This window comes from Psammomys obesus, unplaced genomic scaffold (genome assembly GCF_907164565.1).
Source record: "Psammomys obesus unplaced genomic scaffold, mPsaObe1.curated_primary_1811, whole genome shotgun sequence".
Classification (NCBI taxonomy): domain Eukaryota; kingdom Metazoa; phylum Chordata; class Mammalia; order Rodentia; family Muridae; genus Psammomys; species Psammomys obesus.
Window position 1 is genome coordinate 4236881 of NW_026596057.1, and position 19694 is coordinate 4256574.

The 19694-nt window shown below is 44.7% G+C and overlaps 1 protein-coding gene across 1 annotated transcript in view; it reads right to left on the reverse strand.

The window, feature by feature from the left end:
• Ildr2 (immunoglobulin like domain containing receptor 2) overlaps positions 1-19694 on the reverse strand; it is a 55090-nt gene that overhangs the window by 32283 nt on the left and 3113 nt on the right. Inside the window, exons 2-3 of the mRNA XM_055624433.1 lie at positions 12056-12388; positions 11115-11234 (exon numbers count right to left, since the gene is read on the reverse strand). Of these exons, the coding sequence (XP_055480408.1) occupies positions 11115-11234; positions 12056-12386 (451 nt within the window). The 5' untranslated portion in view covers positions 12387-12388. The remainder of the gene's footprint in view (positions 1-11114; positions 11235-12055; positions 12389-19694) is intronic.

Here is a 19694-nt window from a genome sequence, read left to right on the forward strand (position 1 = left end):
AGATGTTTCTTCTTCCAAGCTCCCTGGGAACACTGAACACACCTTCAGGAGAACATTTATATCTCTGCAGTGATTCCTTTACACCTGCCTATGCTGGCAGGCTAGAAGTCCTGGTAGAGCAGGGACTATACCCCAGGCTTAGTGTCTCGGCAGCCTAGTACTAGGAGAGCCCTCACGGACCCATCAGAACCTTCAAGGCTTTCCAATAGGAAATCCCCATGGTTTGCTAAGCTGCACTTCTGGCGAGGCTTCTGATGTGTTGCCCATTCTAGAACCTTCCACCCAGCTCTCTTAACAGGAAGGAGAAAAGGACTGTTGGCTTGTGAATTCATGCATGCATCACTTTTCAATATACGGCAAAAACACCCCGGAGTCAGCATTCAGTGCCAAGAATGTATTCCAGGAAATAGGACATCTGACGATCCAAGGTGCTGGAAGCGCCACCCCACTCCACACCAGTGAAGATAGGGCAGGCTAGTGTATTTTCAAAGATTCATTACAGAGATGGAATATTAATACACATTTTACCCCAAGAGATTGCTTTTGTCAATGCCCTTCGTATTTCCACTCAAGCTCTGATAGTTCAAGCCTTCAAAGTATAAAGGAAGGGGAAGTTCTAGATTTCATACAAACTTGTATTCAGAGACTAAATCTGGCTCCCTCGCACGTAATGGGCAGAGCCGGGGTGTTGAGAAGCTCACGTAAGGGTGAGATAACAGCAGTGCATGCGTCCTTGTGTAGCCCGGGATGCACCGATCTCTCTCCTTTCTTGGAGTAAAATAACCGGAGGCACAGCCATGGCAGTGCACTGTGCATGTGAACTTTCTCTTCAGGACAACAGCAAATGCTTCCCAGTCTTTTGCATTCTCCACTTCCCCTTTCTGTTCAACGCACATCTCGGCTTCATCTGCTTCCAAGCTTTCCTCAGATGCTCTGGATCCATCCCCAGGGCTGTACTGTACCCGCCCTCTCTGCTCTCTGATCCAAAGCCTCCAAAATGTTGCTTTCCCACATCTCCAGAGAGAGCAGACGCCTTTCTCTGTCCCTTGTACATATGTGTAAAGATGTTTCTATGGCCATGCTGTGAGGGTTGTTTCTATGGCTATTTAAAATACCAAATATATTGGAAATTTCCCAGGAGCACACACATGCATGATTTTATTCTATATTCCCATGGCAACCATGCTTCCAATAAATATAGTTTATAAGTATCTGTCACAAGTGTGGAGACAGCCTCCCTTTCCTTTACATATATTTATAAACTATGTATTCAAGCATTTCATGTGTTTATTTTTTTCTTTTTTGTGTCTTTTATATTTTGGTTCACTTTAAATTACAGACCTAGAAGATAATAATTCTATGAATTCTCTCTATAAAATGACTGCTATTGGATCATCTACAATTAGCTGTTAATAAATGCTTCCAGCTCTTTGGCAGTAAACCGCAAGCTTGGTTGAAGGCATTGACTTCTTCTTTTTACGTATTTTAAAATCGCATTTCATGGCTAAGGAGGACCACAAAGGTTAGTCCACAGCCCCCACCTGATATCTGCAGAAAACCGGAGAGCTTAAGAATTTTAAGGGAAGTCTGTATAACTGCCTAAAAATCACGCTGGGAATAGAACTTGGGTCTATACTCCATCTGTCCCCAGGCCCCATCATGTCACTGGGCTTCTCAGTCTCCCAGTATTTGCACCAAATGCCTGAAATCAGCTTGTATTGGAATTCCTCTACTTATATAATGAAAGTATAATTTCTGATTGTAGAAAATGTTTGAGATTGGTTTTTTTTAGAAAAAATATTAGTCTTAGCACCAAATGATACATAACACAGTGTGATCTAATTAAAAGGCATTTGCCGTTGCTGCAAACTAGTAAACAGTGATAAAAATGATTGCAAAGGTACTTAGCCTGTGCAAAGGGCTACAGTGATCCGACCTCCCGTCCCCAGAGTGTGAATGAATGCAAAATATCATTAGTAATATAACATGCCTGATTTGGTCTGAGGTGAAATACAGAAGACGGCTGGACTGACTCAAAATTGATGAGGATGGTGGGATGCCCCTGAAGGAGGAAATTGACTTTGGGGGGACCATTGTGGTTTCTTGCACTTTGTTTTGCTGGTAAAACAGATTTAACACCAAGATATACACCAGACTAAGTCTAATATTCAGGGACCACTACCTTCCCTAACCAAAAAAAGGCTCTGAGGTTTCAGGTAGGCACAGAGGCTACACAGCTGGGGAGGTCACTCATGGCCACAGCTCCTGTCCTTTCCTTGGTGGCCAGCCATGAGGGGCTTCCATCATGAACCCTTTCCCAGAGCCCTCTCTGGGAAGCCAGTTCAACAAAACCCGAGGCGCAGTCCCCCTGTGAACCAAACCTGCATGCTTGAATAGCTAGCGGCAGCTGGCTTTGGAGAAAATGGAACTGTCTCCTGACCCGCTTTGAGGGGCTGCCATTCTTTCCCCCCTGGGCTGAGCCGATTTCCCAGCACCACCCACTCCAGAGCTGGCCCCCGCGTCTCCACCGCGCGCTCTCCACCGACCACAAAGAGAACGGGGGCGGGCGGGTTGACCCAGCTGCTCCAGCGCCACTCCGGGTAACCACGGCAACCGAGGTGGTCAGGAATGCACGCTAATTGAAGGGTGCGTTCCTCCCACAGGGATGAGCAACAAGTGAGGCAAAAATAGTGAGCTGGGCTGCACAAGGAGGGAGGGGCGGGCAGGCTGGGCCCCAGCCTTGGCCGGGGTGGCTGAGGGACAAGGGACCCATGAAGAGCTTCACCTGCCAAACCTCATTTGTTTTCTTAAAGGACACGGGGCAGTGAAAAGCTGTGACAGGTCAGAAATCTGTAGATATATTTTCTTTTGCTAGACCGCAATGCTTGATTCGCGTAGGCGAAGGGAGTTGCACATCCCTAAGTCCTCCTAACTGCAGAAAACATGTCAGCTAAAAGGAGTGGGCTTCACAGGGACTCTTGAGACGGGTGACCACCATCACCAGTTTTCCTGGAAGATAGCAGTGTTTGCGCCGGGACTTTGTCCTACGTTACTTTGATATTCCCCGTCACCTCCTACTTTTAGGTGTATCCTAGTTTAAATCATAAGTTTATCACTGCTTTCCCAGACCCACTCAGATAGATCATGGCTCTCCTCCAGAAGCCACTAGACATCACTGAACGGCTGTGCAACCTAATCTTCGTAGCTAGCTTAGGGACATCCTCTCAGGAAACGAGGGCTTCCAAAAGCAACCAAAATGAGGTAACCCAACGACAAGAAAGGTGCTGAGTCAGCCTGCCCCAAGTCTAACACCATGAGGACCATTTCAAACGGGGCTCAGGCGTCACTGAGAAAACACGAGTCTGTCCTTGACGGGTCCGTTCACACGTGGCCCATTGAGTCTGCTTAAGGAAAGCCAAGAGTGTAGCAGGCGCCTACAACATAGATCTCCCCACGCGTCATCAGGAACGACCACTGGCGGGACCTGTGGAGAATGGCAAGGGGAGGAGAAGGGCCTAACGAACGCCGGGTTTCCAATCTTACCAATAGGTCTTCAGGGTAACTTTTATGACCCTCCTCCTAATTGTACGGTTTGGGAAACCGAGTTCACATTAGTACAGCAAGGGCTGTCTGGCCCCAGGTTCACATCAAACCATGTCCAAATAGACCTTACTCACCACTACTGGTGAGTAAGCGGTAAGTAGTTGGAATGTAAGAGGGATGAGCATGGTGGAGAGTCGGCCTGTATTGCAGTAGGTTCCAAAGCTTCCCCAGCCCTGCTCGCTGGGTTCACCACTCCCCACAGGCGTGGCAAGGAACACAGGGCATGCAGACATTGCCCAGTGCCTCCTGGAGGGCAAAGCACCCCTCTATTGAGAGTCCGTGGCCTAGATATCTACTACCGGAGCACAGCTTTAATCTTTGCTCATACTGGCTTTTTTTTTTTTTTTCCATCACCACCAAACTGTAACTTTTATCTCTGCAAAAGACACAACGTTTTATTAGGGACAAGACGGTGCCTGGACGGTGCCTGTTGATGTATTTTGTATCTTCATTGTGTGGGAACCCAAGGCAGCTAAAAATACTCATTAATTTTTTTTTTTACCATAATTTAAATGGAAATCATAACTGAAGCAATACTGGTCCACTCTGTGGTGTCTTCCAGTGAGCAATATTGTACGCAATGAATTCTTAACGCTAAGAGAAGTTCTTGCAGAACGTGAAAGGCTTGGTGCCATATCTCTGAAGGAACCATACCTCTCCTCTTAGCTACGGTTTCTAAGGGGCACTTAGACTCCACTCGATGCCTCTGTAACCCCCCTGGCTCGTCTCTCTCCTTTCAAGACGTTTTCTCATTCTTCAAAAAAACAAGAACAACAGATACATCTAAGTAAGTCTGGGGTTGGAGGAGAAACATTAGGGAATTGCCCAGAAAAACGGACTCCTTATTTTCTGTCCCTCTGTCCCCTGGAGTGTTTGGGGCTGTCTCAGCACCTCCAGAATCCTGAAGGTGCAGGTATGTGCTGAAGTAGGATGTTTCCACCTTGCTAGAGGCAAGGAGGCCAAAACACCAACGCATAGTCAAGTCTGCAAATGAAATGTGAGCATGGCCTAAGACCCTACAAATGTTTCAAAGGTTCCCTTCAAATTACCGCCACAGTGTGCCTCTGTAATTCATTTTTTCCCCCTCTCCCTTCTGCCAGGAGTAAACTTTTTTTTTTCCCTTCCCCAATTCTTTTGCCCTTCTTCCTCTGTTTGTAAATCTTCCAGAGAGAAACAGCAGCAAGCACTCTCAGAGATCAAAGTTTCAGCAGGCAACAAAGACCCCCAAGGAGGCTGTTGCCATGGGAACTCTGGGAGCTGGGGCCCTCCTAATAGGCAAATCTCCCTGGTTAGCAGCACCGGGCTGTGGCTGGCGGAGAGGGAGAGAAGGGGGCGGGGCGGGCAGTCTTGGCAACAAGTAGCCTCTCTCAACAGCCTGAACTAAAATCACTGGGATGTGGGACAGGCTTCAAATTGGAACTGCAGGAATGCAGAGGTGGGCGGTGCCAGGGCATTTCCGTACAATCTTAGGAAATACCGCCATTAACCATCCCTACAGTCACCTCGTAGGAGATATGCCAAAACATCCCCAAAACTCGTTGATTATTTATTCAGTTCTTAAAGGCTCTTTAAAAATACCAGTGAACAGAGACATTTATTTATACCAGACACAGGACTGTGAATAGCTTGAATTAAAAAAAAAAAAAAAAAAGACAGAAAGAAGGAAAAATCCGTGCCCGCCCATTCCGTCACTTGTCGAAGTAATATATGCTGTACTCTTGGGTAAGTCACAGGAGGAGATGGAAGAAAAAAATAGGATCATGACAGCCAAACAAAGGTAATTCTGCAGCATTGTGTTTATGGGAAAGAATTGGTCCCACATTAGTGCCTACTCACAAGGACCTGCTGGGTGCATACCTATTTTTGGCTTCCTCAGTTAGCACTACATTTGGCCCATAAAGAAGCAGAAACGGATGATCGATTCCACAAAACGTTAACCGTGTGTGTGTGTGTGTGTGTGTGTGTGTGTGTGTGTGTGTGTGGTGTGGTGTGTTTTGCCTGCCTGGCATTCCTGTCATCTTCATTTGGAAAGAACTGCCTCGTTTCCCTCAGGAAACTGCTTCTTTTTCCCTCTGCAGCCCCACTGGGGGTTGACTCTGTCCCTTCAACCACAGGAACTAAGCAGAGAGCTCTGTCCTCCTGAGGGAGGTGAAAGCAGGGGCCTGGCCAGGTCCTCTTTGCTTCACCTGTAGAGAACCTGCCTGAAAATGAAGCTGAGGAGCCAGCAGGAAGTGGAGACTCCTTGGCACACTGACCTGCTGCCAGAACTCATGTGTTGAATCTGGGAATCCCTTGGGATTTTCTTGTTACCTAAGCCAAAAGATACACCCAAAGTTAGTTGGAGCCCTCATCCCTTGCAATCGAAATAATTGCGGAAAACACATCAGCTAAAAAGAGTGGGCTTCATAGGGATAATTTCTCCTTCTCTACCTGTCAGTTTGGTTTGAAGTATGCTCAGTAAGCAAAGCCTTTTTTTTTTTTTCTGGGCTAGAAACAATGTTAAAACAAAGCAAAGCAGTGAGTGTTATTTGAGGAGTTGTCTTCTACGGAGAATTAATTTTTAAATACAGGGGTCTTTGAAATGAAGTGGAGAAAAAAAATCGCTGAAAGGCCTGTGGAAAACCATATTGTTTTTCTTGTATCTAGGCAACCTGGACTGAACTTGTTCAGTGTGTTACAGCCCAACAGAGAAGTAGTTTCTGTGATTCCTCCCAACCACCCATAATTGCAAATTTGATAACATAAAACCTGTCATTTACCATTAGGACTGTCTCTCTTAGCTTGAACTAAGCACCCTTGGCTCATGCTTTCTTACTCTAATCCCAGCCTAGAAGCAGGAGCGTGCACTCGGCCTCATTTCTACAGGGGCTCTGTCCCCCTTTTAAAATTAAAAGGCCTTTAAACAACAATCTACCACAAGGGACATGAAAAGAAAAGGTCAGGCCCTTGTATTGCACATAGAAAGAAGTAAGAACAAGGCGAGCTGCTTTTAGATTTTTTAAAATAATCGCTTCCCTGCATGGCCTTCCTGACGTGGCGAAGTCCTTTTCCTGCCAGCTGGAGCTGCCCCAGGGAACTTTATTCCCATCCAAACAGTGGCGTGGCTCCAGCTTACACACAGCCGTCCTTGCCACCCATTCCAGACCAATGTCTAATCCCAGGTGGCTTATTTCTGGACCCCCCCCCCCCCACACACACACCTTCTGCAACTGTCTGCTGGTATAACCCTACTGTCATCCACTCTGTCTAAATATTTCCAAGGTGTCTGTCACTGTCACCTCAAAGCACCAAAACACCGTGTGCTTCTCCAACTTCAGAACGACTTTACCTTCTGAATCATCAAAAAGACAGCAAAGGGTGTTTGGGAGAGTTTTCCTGTTTAATGTTGAAACAGTGGTTGTCCTCCCATTTCCTTGAATCATGGGACTTTGGATATTTCTGAAACCTCTGAACGAAGCATCTGTAGCCACTGAGGCTCAGATGTATGCAGTGGAAGGAGGGTGAGTCATGCTCCGTGGGGAGGTATTCAATCTAGACAGGAGCATCTGTGCCTTTGAAGTGAAGGCCTAGGTCAATGGTTATAGAGAGTTTATGGAAGAAATGCAGAGAAGCAAGCCTGGGGCAAGGAGGAAGCATGACCTACAGCCCCTAGCAGCAACCACATTTTTTAGTACATAGTTTATAGCATCCTAGTACACACAACATTTGTGCCATTGTGAAAGCAGATAAACTTAGAGATTAAAAATCAATGGGATTTAATCGCTGACACTTTTTAAAAACTGGGGTGCAGTCATAAGAGCAGGGCATTGATTTTCTTGAATTTGGAAAATGAGGGGAGTAATTACTACTCTCCCACCCCCATAGAAGTATTACAGGAAAGCATTGTGAAATACAACTCATTTCCAGTGTAAGGGAACATCAGTGATGGGCACAGCGCTGGCATCACTTCAGCTGATATTTTGCTGGTTGTGGCAGGGTATTCGTGTATTCATGCTCTTTATATTGGTGGACTGTCCCCAAGAGCCTCCAACTTCTCAATGCTAAGCAGTGAGCAGCTGATCTAATTGGGCCATTTGGGCTTTCTGTCTTAAGGCTAATTTTTGGTTGGGAAAACACAAGAATGAAAAATATTGAAGCTTATTGTTTTTTCTACCAAGGGAGCCCTAAAGATATTTTTCAATGGTTTCTACAACATAAAGCCAGGAGCCCTGGAGCGTCCCTAACAGTGCTGAGAGTAACTACTGTGTCAACCGAACCGCTGCTTTTTTTCTTCCAAAATGACTAAAGACGTGCTCCATGTCACTGCTAGGTCTAGAGCTTAAAAGGTCCCAGACGACCACTCATATATTCATCCGTTCTCGTTTTCATCCCCACCCCATCCTCCCTCAGCTGGAAACACAAGCCCAGCACAGCAGAACCGCACAAAAGAAGCTTAGAACCCTGTGCCACCACTTGGAGGGGAACTATCCACCTGACTGTGACAAGCTTAGAAACAAACTTTGGGCAGAGAAGTCACTGAGGTTGGGGGATGTTTGTTTAGAGGCTAATAAATTCTTTCCTAAAAATGTGTATTCTTTCACTCTCCTTTCAGTTTTGATACCTTCCAATGTATTCCTCTCTCTCTCTCTCTCTCTGTCTCTCTCGTTAACCAGCAGAACCAGTGCTTTCAACCACAATCTCTGATGGATCACTAATAATCACTGAGATACCTTGATGAAGACTGTGACCAATGATTGTGACCAAGTACTTTCATTACTTCCTTAATGTAATTGGTTTATGTCCCAGTGAAACAAAGACCCCAGACCCTGTTCACTGACACCTTAAATTCTACATATCCAAAAACCAAACACCGCCCTGCTTCTCTACCCTGCGTTTCCACCCGTGTCCCTTTCCTAGTTAACGGGATAGCTGGTTACCCACCAGCTTAGAAATCCTTGTATCCTGTTTGACTTATCTCCTTCACTTCCCCAAGACCGACTGCTTTGGTCTTGGAACTCTTGTTAAACTGTCTCCATTTCCTATTCTGGTTCAGCAACTCGTACCTTTCACCCTCGCCTCCGCAGCAGCCTCCATCTCCAACCCCCTGCTCTGCTCTCCTCCCTCTGCTGAGCCACCTGCCAGGCATACAGAGTATGTCTCCAGAGCCTCTTGTACAAACCTTCAGTCCAAATATTTGAAAACATGTTCCTTGGTCCTAAGTGTTTTCCCCCACTTTTTTTTTTTTTAAACTAGAATGAATCCTCTAGCCATTCCTCACAGTTAGCAAACTATGAACCCCAGTAATCTTTCCAGGTGACCCTGGGTTCTTTGACACAGAACCCAGAAATCTGGTTGCTTTCCAGGATTAAAAAAAGGCTATCAAATCTAATTTTTCTAATATGATAGTGTTTTGAAAATTTTTAGAAAGGGGTGTTAAGAAAAAGACTCAGAATTTTGTATTTATTATTTAAATTTTCTTTTTTTTTTTTTTCTTTCTTTCTTTTTTTCCCCAAGACAGGGCTTCTCTGTGTAGCCCTGGCTCTTCTGGACTCTGGGCTGTTCTGGATTTGTAGACTAGGCTGCCCTTGAACTCACAGTGATCCACCTGCCTCTGCCTCCCAGAGTGCTGGGATTACAGGTGTGGGCCACCGTACCCAGCATATTTAGCATTTTAATGCACTCAAAAAATGTCATAGATTGAAACCGATTCCTTTAAATAATTAGCATAAGCAGTCTTGCCCAAAATTGACCATGATGAGTTTTGACACTGTGGACATTTCTAATTAGTGTGGAGCAGGGCAGGGCTGCACTTCCCCTCAGCTGCGTCACTTTGGTGGTCCTGTTTCTGTGCAGAGCTCCGATTGCTGCATCCCTCCTTTGTGTTCATAGCTCTTCCCCCATTGCTGGTGACCACTGTCATCGAGCCTTCCTTCATTAACCAGCTGCTGACCTGGCAAACACCACGAGAAAGGCATCCTCAGCCCATCGCTAGCTTGGATTTGATGCAGAGGAATGTCCACTGTGTACTTTAGAACATCCTAACAGGACAAAACTTTCCCTACATCCATTTCCCCCACACCTGCTGAAGTGGGACAAATTATCTAAAGTAGTTTTGTACCTGGCCTCTTTTCCCTACACACACAATTACTTCTCCGCAGATGGCTGCCTCGGTCCAATAGCTGTGCTCACAATTACCTAACTTCTTGTCCCTGGAAACTTGACCATTAGAGTTCTGAGAGTAGGTAAAAATTTGTCCCTTAGGTTCTGGCTGATTTAAAAAGCCAGGACAGCTCTTAAGTCTTATCTCTCTGTGTTCTTACATTGTCAAGTCTTTTACTCCTTTAACTCCCTTTGAATAACTCATATTTCCTTTTTCCTCTCAGTCACAGCAGTTCCAGTTTACACATTGGCCCTAAGGATTATGTTTAAGTAAACCTTCTAATAAGGAAGACCAGTGTTGCCTTGGTTCACTTTGTAAGATGGAAGACTAAGGCATGAGAACAACTGTTTGTCAGAGTCAGGACAGAAGCTAAAAATTCTAAATAGAAAGTGCCACTTTATCCCTGGGTATGAAGTTTCTCACAGAAGGTAAAAAAAATAAAAAATAAAAAATAAATCAGTCTTAAACTTCATTTTCATTTCAAACAAGACACCCTGGAATATTCCCACAAATTACTGTCAGCTAACTTTTGGAGGCTGCAAGAAAACCAAAAATGGAAAACCCAAACCACAGTGTCCCTTGAATCATGGCTTAAAGGGTACATCCTCAATTTGTTTTTCCTGACAGTTGATATAAGGTGGTTCCTTGTTTTCTGGGTTGGTTTAATTTAAGTTTATTTTTCAAAAATCCAATGAACACTTATAAAACACAAAATACACACTCTGTTTTCAAGGAGACCATCCTATCCACAAGAAGAAAAGTAAGGGGTTTTTGGTTATGAAGCAGTTAATATTAATAAGGTTTAGAAGCATTTGCTTGAGAATAACTCAAACACTTCCAGTTAAACTTAGCACACCTCTAAATAGCACTTCTCATTGGATGCATTTTTATTACTAGACTCTCTGCTTTTACAAATCATGATTATTTTCAGTAGAGACAACTGAGAGAGAAAAGACTTATGGAGTCTTCGGAGAAACTCGCACACCAATATGGCCTTATCTCCCCTCTAGTCTCTGCCATACTTCAAAGGCCTCTGGCATTTTCTTGAACAATTAATTACCACATAAAAAGACAAGAAAAGGGTAAGAGAAATCAGGGTTAAGGGTGAAAGTAGGAAAGGAAGAGACACTGGGGAAACAAGAAACATTTCTGACAATGCTCCAAAAAGAGCCATAGCCTTGCAGAAGCAAGGCCTGATACATACAGCTACCGATACATACAGCTACCACTCAGAAAGAGAACCATTCTCCAATGGGCCTGTCTGTGCACATAGGATAAAGCTCATGTTTGCAGTCTGCTAACACATGTGGGGAGAGGAGGAACACAGTGCAAGCAGCCGAAGATCAAAGTGTTGCCCCTGGTGTCCACTTACCCAACACCAGCAGTTCCACGGAGTCCTCATTTTTGCCTTCCAGGTCATCTGGAGTGGTGATGATGCAGTAATAGAGTCCGCTGTCTCCCCACATGAGCTTTCCAATCTGAAGATCTGCATCTGTTAGCACAAAAAGGAGGACCCGGTCCTAAACCTCTCACCTCTAGAAGAAAGGCACTGAACAATGGGACCTGGGACAGGAGCACCCTTCAGGGACATCTTTTTTCTTTTTTTTTCTTGCCCAGACAGTGATTGGAAAATGCTCACTTTATTTCAAATGAAATAATACAAACTAGCATACTTAAGGCAAGGAAGTTAAGAAGACAACCACAGAGAGGTCTAGGTGTAGTCCACTTCCAGGAGTAGTTGATGGCTTTGAACCAGGTCTACAGTGGCATCTAAGAATCGAGTAATTTCCTAAGTAATTCTGGGTTCCTAGAAATAAGTTGATTTCTTCAGATAATTTAATAATCAAACAGGTCATGAGACCTGTGACCTTTTCTTATCTGAGGGAGGGTGGAACCGGTTCATCTACACGGCTCTGTGGTTTCTATGCACACACCCCTTCTCCAAGAAAAGGAATTTTAGGAACATCCTAAAACTTTCAGGGTCAGTAAGGGGGCAGAAAGGGCAGCGTCAAGGTACAGAATGACCTCCTCAAGTTCTTCCACTAAAACTCACTTTAAATAGTTCTGACAACACTCCCTGAGGTTGGAGGTCGGGCTCTTGAGAGGCTACTCCGTAGCTTATCTCTGTGTTCCCTGTGTTCCCCACTCCCTCCCCTGTCATTCAAGGCAATATGCCAGGGCCCCTGGTGCTCCCGTCTCCCACAGAATCAGATCCTTGGGGGACTGGAAGGATAAGAAGTTGACTTCCCCTTGTTTCTGGGGAAAACACTGCACTCCCTCCACTCCCTAGACTGAAAACAACAGTCTTGGTACCATGAACTATGGTGATCTCTCTGCCCCTGTAGAAATCTCCCAGGGTCACAGTGGAGCCCTGTTTTGAAGCAACCACCCTGACGGTCCTTCTGCTGTCTAAGCAGTCCAGGTAGGGGTCCCATTCCAGGTTCCTCTTGCTGAGCGCTTGGGCCCTGGGAGAAGCCATGCCCAGAGATTCTCCCATGCGATCCTGGCAGTAGGATTTGAACTTCCACTGCACCACTGCAGGCTGATGGGAGGACGTGGAGAAGTGGCAGCGAAGCACAGTGGGCTGGAAGAGCATGGCCACCTTCTTCTTGTCGGGCACTGTGACCTGAAGGCCTTCAGCCATGGCTGCAAAACAGAACAAACGTGTCCAAGCGGTATCCATAGCACGGACCTCGCCTCCCTCCTCACATCCTTATGCTGCATCTGTTTGGGCTCACAGTTCTGGTTCACAGTCTAGGGGAGAAAGATAGAACAGCAGCAGCTTAAGGCAGCTAGACTTGCTGCACCCACAGTCAGGAAGCGGAGTAGAATGTGTGTGCATAGTTCACATTCTTTTTATACACTCCAGGTCCCTCGCCTAGAGAAGGGTTCTACCCACAATGAGCAGGTCTTCTCTCCTCTACCCAATCAAGATAATTTCAACAGGTTTCCCCAGAAGCCATATCTCAGGTCATTCCAGATCTCATCAAGTTCATCATTGAAACTGACCACCCCATTTGACAAGACATTCTAATATGTCATTGTCTAGTGTCTTCCCGTCAGCTTCACCCCTCTGAAGTAACTCTGAGCACCAAGTTCGACAAATATCAAACAACTTAAAGAGTTTCTCCACGTGAGCCATGCTAGTCTACACTTCTAGGTCTTTGCACACAATGATCCTTGGCTTTTGGAATGCTTTGCCTCACTTCCCTCGGGAAATTGTTTTCCATCTTTCAAACCCCAATTCAAAGGCCTCTTAGAATGCCTTCTTTGACTAGTCTGTTCCTTTCCCCCTTTGTGTTAGCAACATACTTAACATTCCCCCAGACACAGTTATTGTGACAATTCTGTGAGTGTTTCTTTTCATGCCATTCCACGAAAGGATGATATATTGTCTGGATTATGAAGCCCATGGGAGCTGAACAAATACTTGATAAATAACAATGAAATCAGTAAGTATGACTTCAAGAAAAACAGACTTCCTTTTCAGATGGTGACCAAGCAAAGGGGAAGAAATAAAGGAGAAAAGAAGTCTTTTTGTGAAAGGGAGATCTCAGCTCAAAAACAGTAGACTAGGTTGAACAGCTTTTAAGAGTAATCAAAAGAAGAAAAAGAGACTAAAACCAAATGAAAAGAGATGCCACCTGAGGTCTGGGGATCTAGGAGAACAGGAGAATTTCAACGAATGAGAGACCAAGGGAATTCGAGAGACAAAGGGCCTGTGAGAACTCATTAGTTAAAGTCTAGAAATTCTCAGCAATGAGAACAGTTTCCTAAGTGAACAGAAGAGTCTAGAGTTTCTAGTAGAGACTTCATTCAGAAGCAAAACCAGAACTGCAATGAGAGGCAGAGAAAAGGAATGTGAAAATATATTGAAGAACTACCCAGCTGAAAGCGAGAAGGCTTCAGGTAGCTTAGGGAAGAAGGCTTTTGTTTTATCTGTTTTGTTTTATGTTTTGTTTGTTTGTTTGTTTTATTTTGTGTGTGTGTGTGTGTGTGTGTGTGTATGTTTTATGTTTTGAGACAGAGTTTTTCTGTGTAACCCTGACTGTTCTGGAAATCACTCTGTAGACCAGGCTGTCCTGGAACTCAGAGATGCACCTGCCTCCGGCTCCCAGGTTCTGGAATTAAAAGTGTGTGCCACCACACCTAGCACAGGGTAAAAGGTTTTGCTTTAGAACTACAGGGGAGAAAGGGTATCTTTTCATTGAGTACCTTTTCCCCTGTGTCTACAACTCTCACCCTTCCAGCTCAAAAGCACACTTCTTAGAAAAGTGCCTCCTTACCAAAGCAGCCTTGGCAAGGACAAGGTGTAGGCGTGCCTCCTGATTTCCAGACCAGCATCCCTCTTCCATGAAAGATACAATGGAAAACACAGGTATTCATTCTTGTTATGAGAAAACGGTTCCTACATTCCATGGAATTTTGTAGTGAACACAAGAGAGTGTTTTGGAGCATCTAAGTGCTTGGAGGCTGCCCATGAATAAATAAAGGAATGGAGGAGCAAATACATGACTATTAGTAAGAGAGTTTCAAGGGCTTTGCTGAGGAAAGTAGTAAATGACTCATAGATTGCATAGTATATTAAAATAGCGTTGGCACCAAGCAGGAAGGGCTTGGAATATCATCTGGCAACATACTAGTGGCAAGGCCTTAAAGTCTGTGCAGCAATCTGAAATCCATTTTTCTCACCTACCCAGTAAGCACCGAAATGCTCTTCCCACCGAGAGCACGACACGAACGCGTCATCTCGCTGGGCTCCTTCTGGGAGCAGATGCAGCAGAGGTTCACTGAGTAGACTGCATGTGACAACCCCCTACTCACCATTTTCAACTTCATCCTCACCTCCCATTCTGATACTAATTACGTCTCCCACCAGGTTTGATAATAGCCATACTCTGTAGATCACCCCCATCAAGGGGCAAATAATTCCATCTGGAAGGTCACCTCCCACCCCAAAGGCTGATGTAGCCAGTTCTGCTCTCCTGACTCACATAGTTGCAGTAGGAACACTTACAGTGACTTTACAGTTACTCCTTAGATTACACAGCACCAGTTTTCGGCCCTGTCATTCTTCAAATCTTTAGTGCTAGCCCAGTTTTCTAGGTGACATAAATGGAACAGAGAGGTGAAGTGGGTTCAATTAATAGCGGCTGTGTTTGGGTAATGAGGCACGGGCATTATTCCCAGGACACAGCAAGCACTTGACCATGCCAGGTCTCTGTGCCCTGCTGAGGCTCTACTTGGGAAAATCACAGTCCCCAGCTTCTCTGGGGTAAATAAAATCAGCAAGGGGAAGAGTGCTACATAAAAGTGTTCTTGAGGTTTTAAATAACATTTACTTTTTTTCTTTTTTAAGACAGTCAAGTTTGGGTTTTTGTTCATCAGATGATTGTTGAGAATAACCTCCTCACCAGCTCTGTTCTCTGTTAATGAGATTAGCCATTTGAGCAAACCAAGCCATTGAACGCTCTCAATCAATTATTAATAGAGGTCAGTCAGTTCTCAGCTTCTTCCACGATAGACACACAAAAACTCATGACATGAAGAATAAGAAATACATCCTCAGAAACATTTGCCTTTTTGCAGCATGATGGCTAACAGCCTGAATTTGGGAGTCAGTCCTAAATTAGAATCCAGCTACATGGCCTGAGGCAACTTGCTGCTCAACTCAGGGGCTTCAGGTTTCTCATGGGTGTAAATGGTAATAGTAACAGTCTTACGGGGTTGTTTAAGGGCTAGATGACATTTTATCCTAAATACTGATGGTAACAGCTGATAGACATCAAGCACTGAAAATGTGCAACTGCTGTTGTTGTTGCTGTGACTACCAAGAACCATGAGCTGTGTGGTCCCTAAGCTAGGCAAGGGCAGATAGCCAGGCATGAGATGCTGGCTGTGAAAAGGGAAGACAGGCAGAAGAATGCATAAGCATGCTGGAAAATACCAGGAGTTCCACAGTGATAGTGCCTGGCTATGCTTATCACTTCACTAGTGCATCTCCTTGCAGCCAGAACAGAGAGAGGTGTGTGTGTGTGTGTGTGTGTGTGCGTGCGCGCGCGCGCACGTTTGCATGCACACTATAGGAGAACAGGTACACGTGCAGGTGTAATGGGACCCTATACTGAGGACAGACCTGGGCTGGTTGAGAGGACAGGGCCAGGAGTTCTAAGTGTCCACTTACCAGACTTTTGAGGACCACAACTGTTAAGATTTAAAGCTAAAAATGACAGTCCCCTGTCTTCCACTTTGTAGGTTTGCAGTGGTAAGATGGGTAGCATTCAGTACCCAAGGCTGCATCAGGAACCCATCCTCATAAAATGAGGGGCCAGAACTGCCCTTCTGTCCCTAACCCTCAGGCCTAGGGTGGGTTCCTGTGCCCACTTGACAGCATCTCTTGTTCTTATCCTGTGCTTACCTCGTACAGAAACTGTTCCCACTTTGGTGTGCTAATTTACAACCTGGTTTCCCTGTCCAGAACTTCAACTCGCTATTCCCAAACTCCCATAGCAGCCCCTTCTCTGAAGGGTTGGATATATTTCCTACATCCCGTATGCATAGTCGAGTCCCACCTGAATCCAAGATGGCCCTATCCACCAGGCCTAACCTTCCACGATGGACTAAAACTGTATGAAACTATGAGTTGGTTCTGTTGGGAACTGTGATCACGGTGAGGAAAAAGTAATGAGTACACCCTGGGTCAAAGCTTCAGCTTCGGTGGTTTGCTCAGTGCCTTTGACCCCTGTAAGTTAGTCTAAGTCCAAATACCTCCCAAACTTGAGTTCTCTCTATTCCCACGATAACCAGGTTTCTAGTTCATCCTCCCAGATAATAGTTGTATGAGATCATGGGCTAAGCCCTTCTCCTACAGCATTTGGATGAATTCTTTCAAAAAGCCTATAAAACAGGTTATCATCATGCGCGTTTTACAACGGATGCCCTAAGAATATGCACACCCTGTTTAATATATCGGGGGAGCAGGTGGCAACCGAGCTGAGGCTCAGGCTGACTGGCTCCAAAGTTCCTAACCATCACTTCATACAGGTAGTGTTATCACCAGGTATGAGAACTGTGTCCCTCCCACTTCTAGCCTGATCTACCCTCCACATTGTCTCTAGAGCATTCTTTTTAAAAAACACATTATCATCCAACCATTTTGGTTTCTTGCTTTAAAGACCACTCACTCCTCATTCTCTCTGGGATAAAATTCCCAAATCCCAATGCCTTGGTATGATATGATATCTTATTCACAGGTCTCAAGAGATGGCTCAACAGTTAAGGGCACTTGCTGTTCCACCGGAGGACCTGAGTTCAGTTTCCAACAGCCACTCATAACCACCTGGAACTCTAGCTCCAGAGTTAGCCCCTTTCCGGACTCTAGGTGCATTTGAATGAATTCTTTCAAAAGAATTCACAGACACATGGCAGGCACTTACAGATATACAAAATAAAACGGGAAGACAGTCTCATCCCTTATCGGCCCCACGTGCACTCCAGCTATACATTTTTTTATCCCTTGTCTATAACATAAGGACACATAGCTGAATGGCGTTTTTGAGGCCATAGACAAGCACTGGGGTGAGCTGTGGGAAACACAGGGACAAGTAACTGGCACACAGTGGGAAGGCATGCTTTTGTGGCAGGTCAAAGTGTTTTAACTGCCCCCTCCCTCTGTCAGCTCCCTGGAAATAATGACTCCTGAGACTCAAAATGTTATTTACAAATACCTTGGCTATATAGCTAGGCTCTTCTCTGATTAGCTCATAATTTAAAATGGCCCATTTTTACTAATTTTACATTCTGCTACATGACTGGTCAGCTGGACTCAGGTACCGTGTGTCTGTCCTCTTCACATCTTGCTTACTGACCCCCCTGCACCTGTCTCTATCCCAGAATTCTCTCTGTCAGCAGGATGTCCCACCTCCTATTTCCTGCCTAAGCTATAGGCCATCAGATTTATTATTGATAGGTGCTATATATACCCAAGATGTTTCTTCTAGAGCAGGCATTCTGAGCTCATGCTCTGGCACACAGTGGGTGTTCTGAGCACAGGCTAGTGTTCTGAGCTCAGCCTCTGGCACACAGTGGGAATACAGGCATTCTGAGCTCAGCCTCTGGCACACAGTGTGAAGACAGGCATTCTGAAAATGGGCACTGGCACACAATGGGAAAGCCGATGTTGTGCTCTAAGCAGGGATACTAGCACACAGTAGGAAGCCCAGCATTCTGAGCTCAGGCACTGGTAACTACATAGGCAGTAGTTGAATTTTGAAATTTTCTTAAATCACTTTAGGGGTACAGAAAGAATCTGTTCCACCCTCCAAACTGAGGTAGGTATTCCAGAAAACTGAAGAGAGGCAGCGGAAAGTGATAAAAGGCAAAAGAGAAAAAACAAATGAAGGGGAGAAGGGGAGGTGTGGTACAGAACACACCTGTGAAAATCAGATCTCCTTTAAAAAGTTAATCAACAGACTGAAGAAAGCACTAGGTGGCTATCAAAGATCACAGGTCGTTTTCTGCATCTACAGAGGAAGGAGTCATCATTCTTAAACTGTCCATTCTTGCACATACTTTGTTCCCTTGGTCTCCAGAAAACACTGCCCTTGAGTATTTTAATTCAGTCAAAATGTATTCAAAACACTTCATTAATATTAACATTATCATTTCTGCAACAGAAAGAAAAGACAAATTCCAGATCTTGGTACACTTAATATAAACTTATCTATTTGTTTGTTTGTTTGTTTGTTTGTTTGTTTATTACTCAAAAGGTCCCTGAGGTTAGTTACCAGGATTTCATTGAGGGTGTATCCCCAACATATAGCAAAGCCCGAGAACATAGTCGAGGTCTAAGTAAGTGTGGAGTGAGTCAACAAACGAACGCATAGATGAACATGTGAGTTTTAGCAGGTGGGCCTCAGTGCAGAGCATGAATCCTGGCCAATACCTAGGAAGCTGCCTAAAAGTAGAAGTGGGTAGTGACAGCTCAAAACAGCAGCTACCCTCCTGGCTTATTTTGAGACTAGGGAAAGTCATCTCCCAGCACAGACGGTGCCTGCAAATTAGGGTCCTACCCCAATTCTCGTGTGAAGAAAGGGATTCTATTTATGACAAACTGTGTTCCCATAGAAGTAACAAATGCAGGCTCTAACGCAAAGCTGTCCTTATTTTGGCACCCTAGTTTTTTCAAGGCAAGTTCCCACTCCCCACTTGTCAACTATTCTTCCAGCATCTCTGAAAGGCAACTCTAGAAGCACACCCCCATTTTAGAGAAGCAAAGCTGCTGCTAAAGGTCACAGAGAAGTATGCTCGGAGGCATCTTTAGAGGTTTTGTATAAGGCTTACCTACCCACCCTAAAGTCTCCAAAAGCAGGATTTGACAAATTTCTTATTCCCCAGAGCATCCTGTGGACTAAGGTGTGTTTTTGTTCAATATGACAATTCAAACCTTCCTTCTCCTGCCTTCAAGCTAAAACTTAAGAAATATATCACTTGTTTGCACATTTTAAACAATCTCCCAAAACATTTTTTTTTTTAGAGACAACTACTAGGCAGGCTTTCTAAATGAAGGCAAATGAAGAGAAGGTATGCACATATCTCCAGGGGAGCTAGCCTACAGCCCAGCCAAGTGAAGAAAGACTGTGAATCCCTGGGTGTTCAGGGTGAGATCAAAGCATTCGCCTAGTGCCCACCTACAGGTTCAAGGTTCAAAGACAAAGAAAACGCAGCTTGGTAGTTTTAGTCTAGGACGTAGGAAACATCTTCTTGATCAACTAAGGTTAAAAAGTAAAATAAAAAGTCTTTACCCAGAATAGTTGGCATCATGTTAGTTCCTGCCTATTTTCTGAACTTTGTTCCCAAGTTTACAAGTGACTCCCTAAGTACCAGATTATTTTCCAAAGAATAAAAATAAATAAATAAATAAATAAATAAATAAATAAATAAATAAATAAAT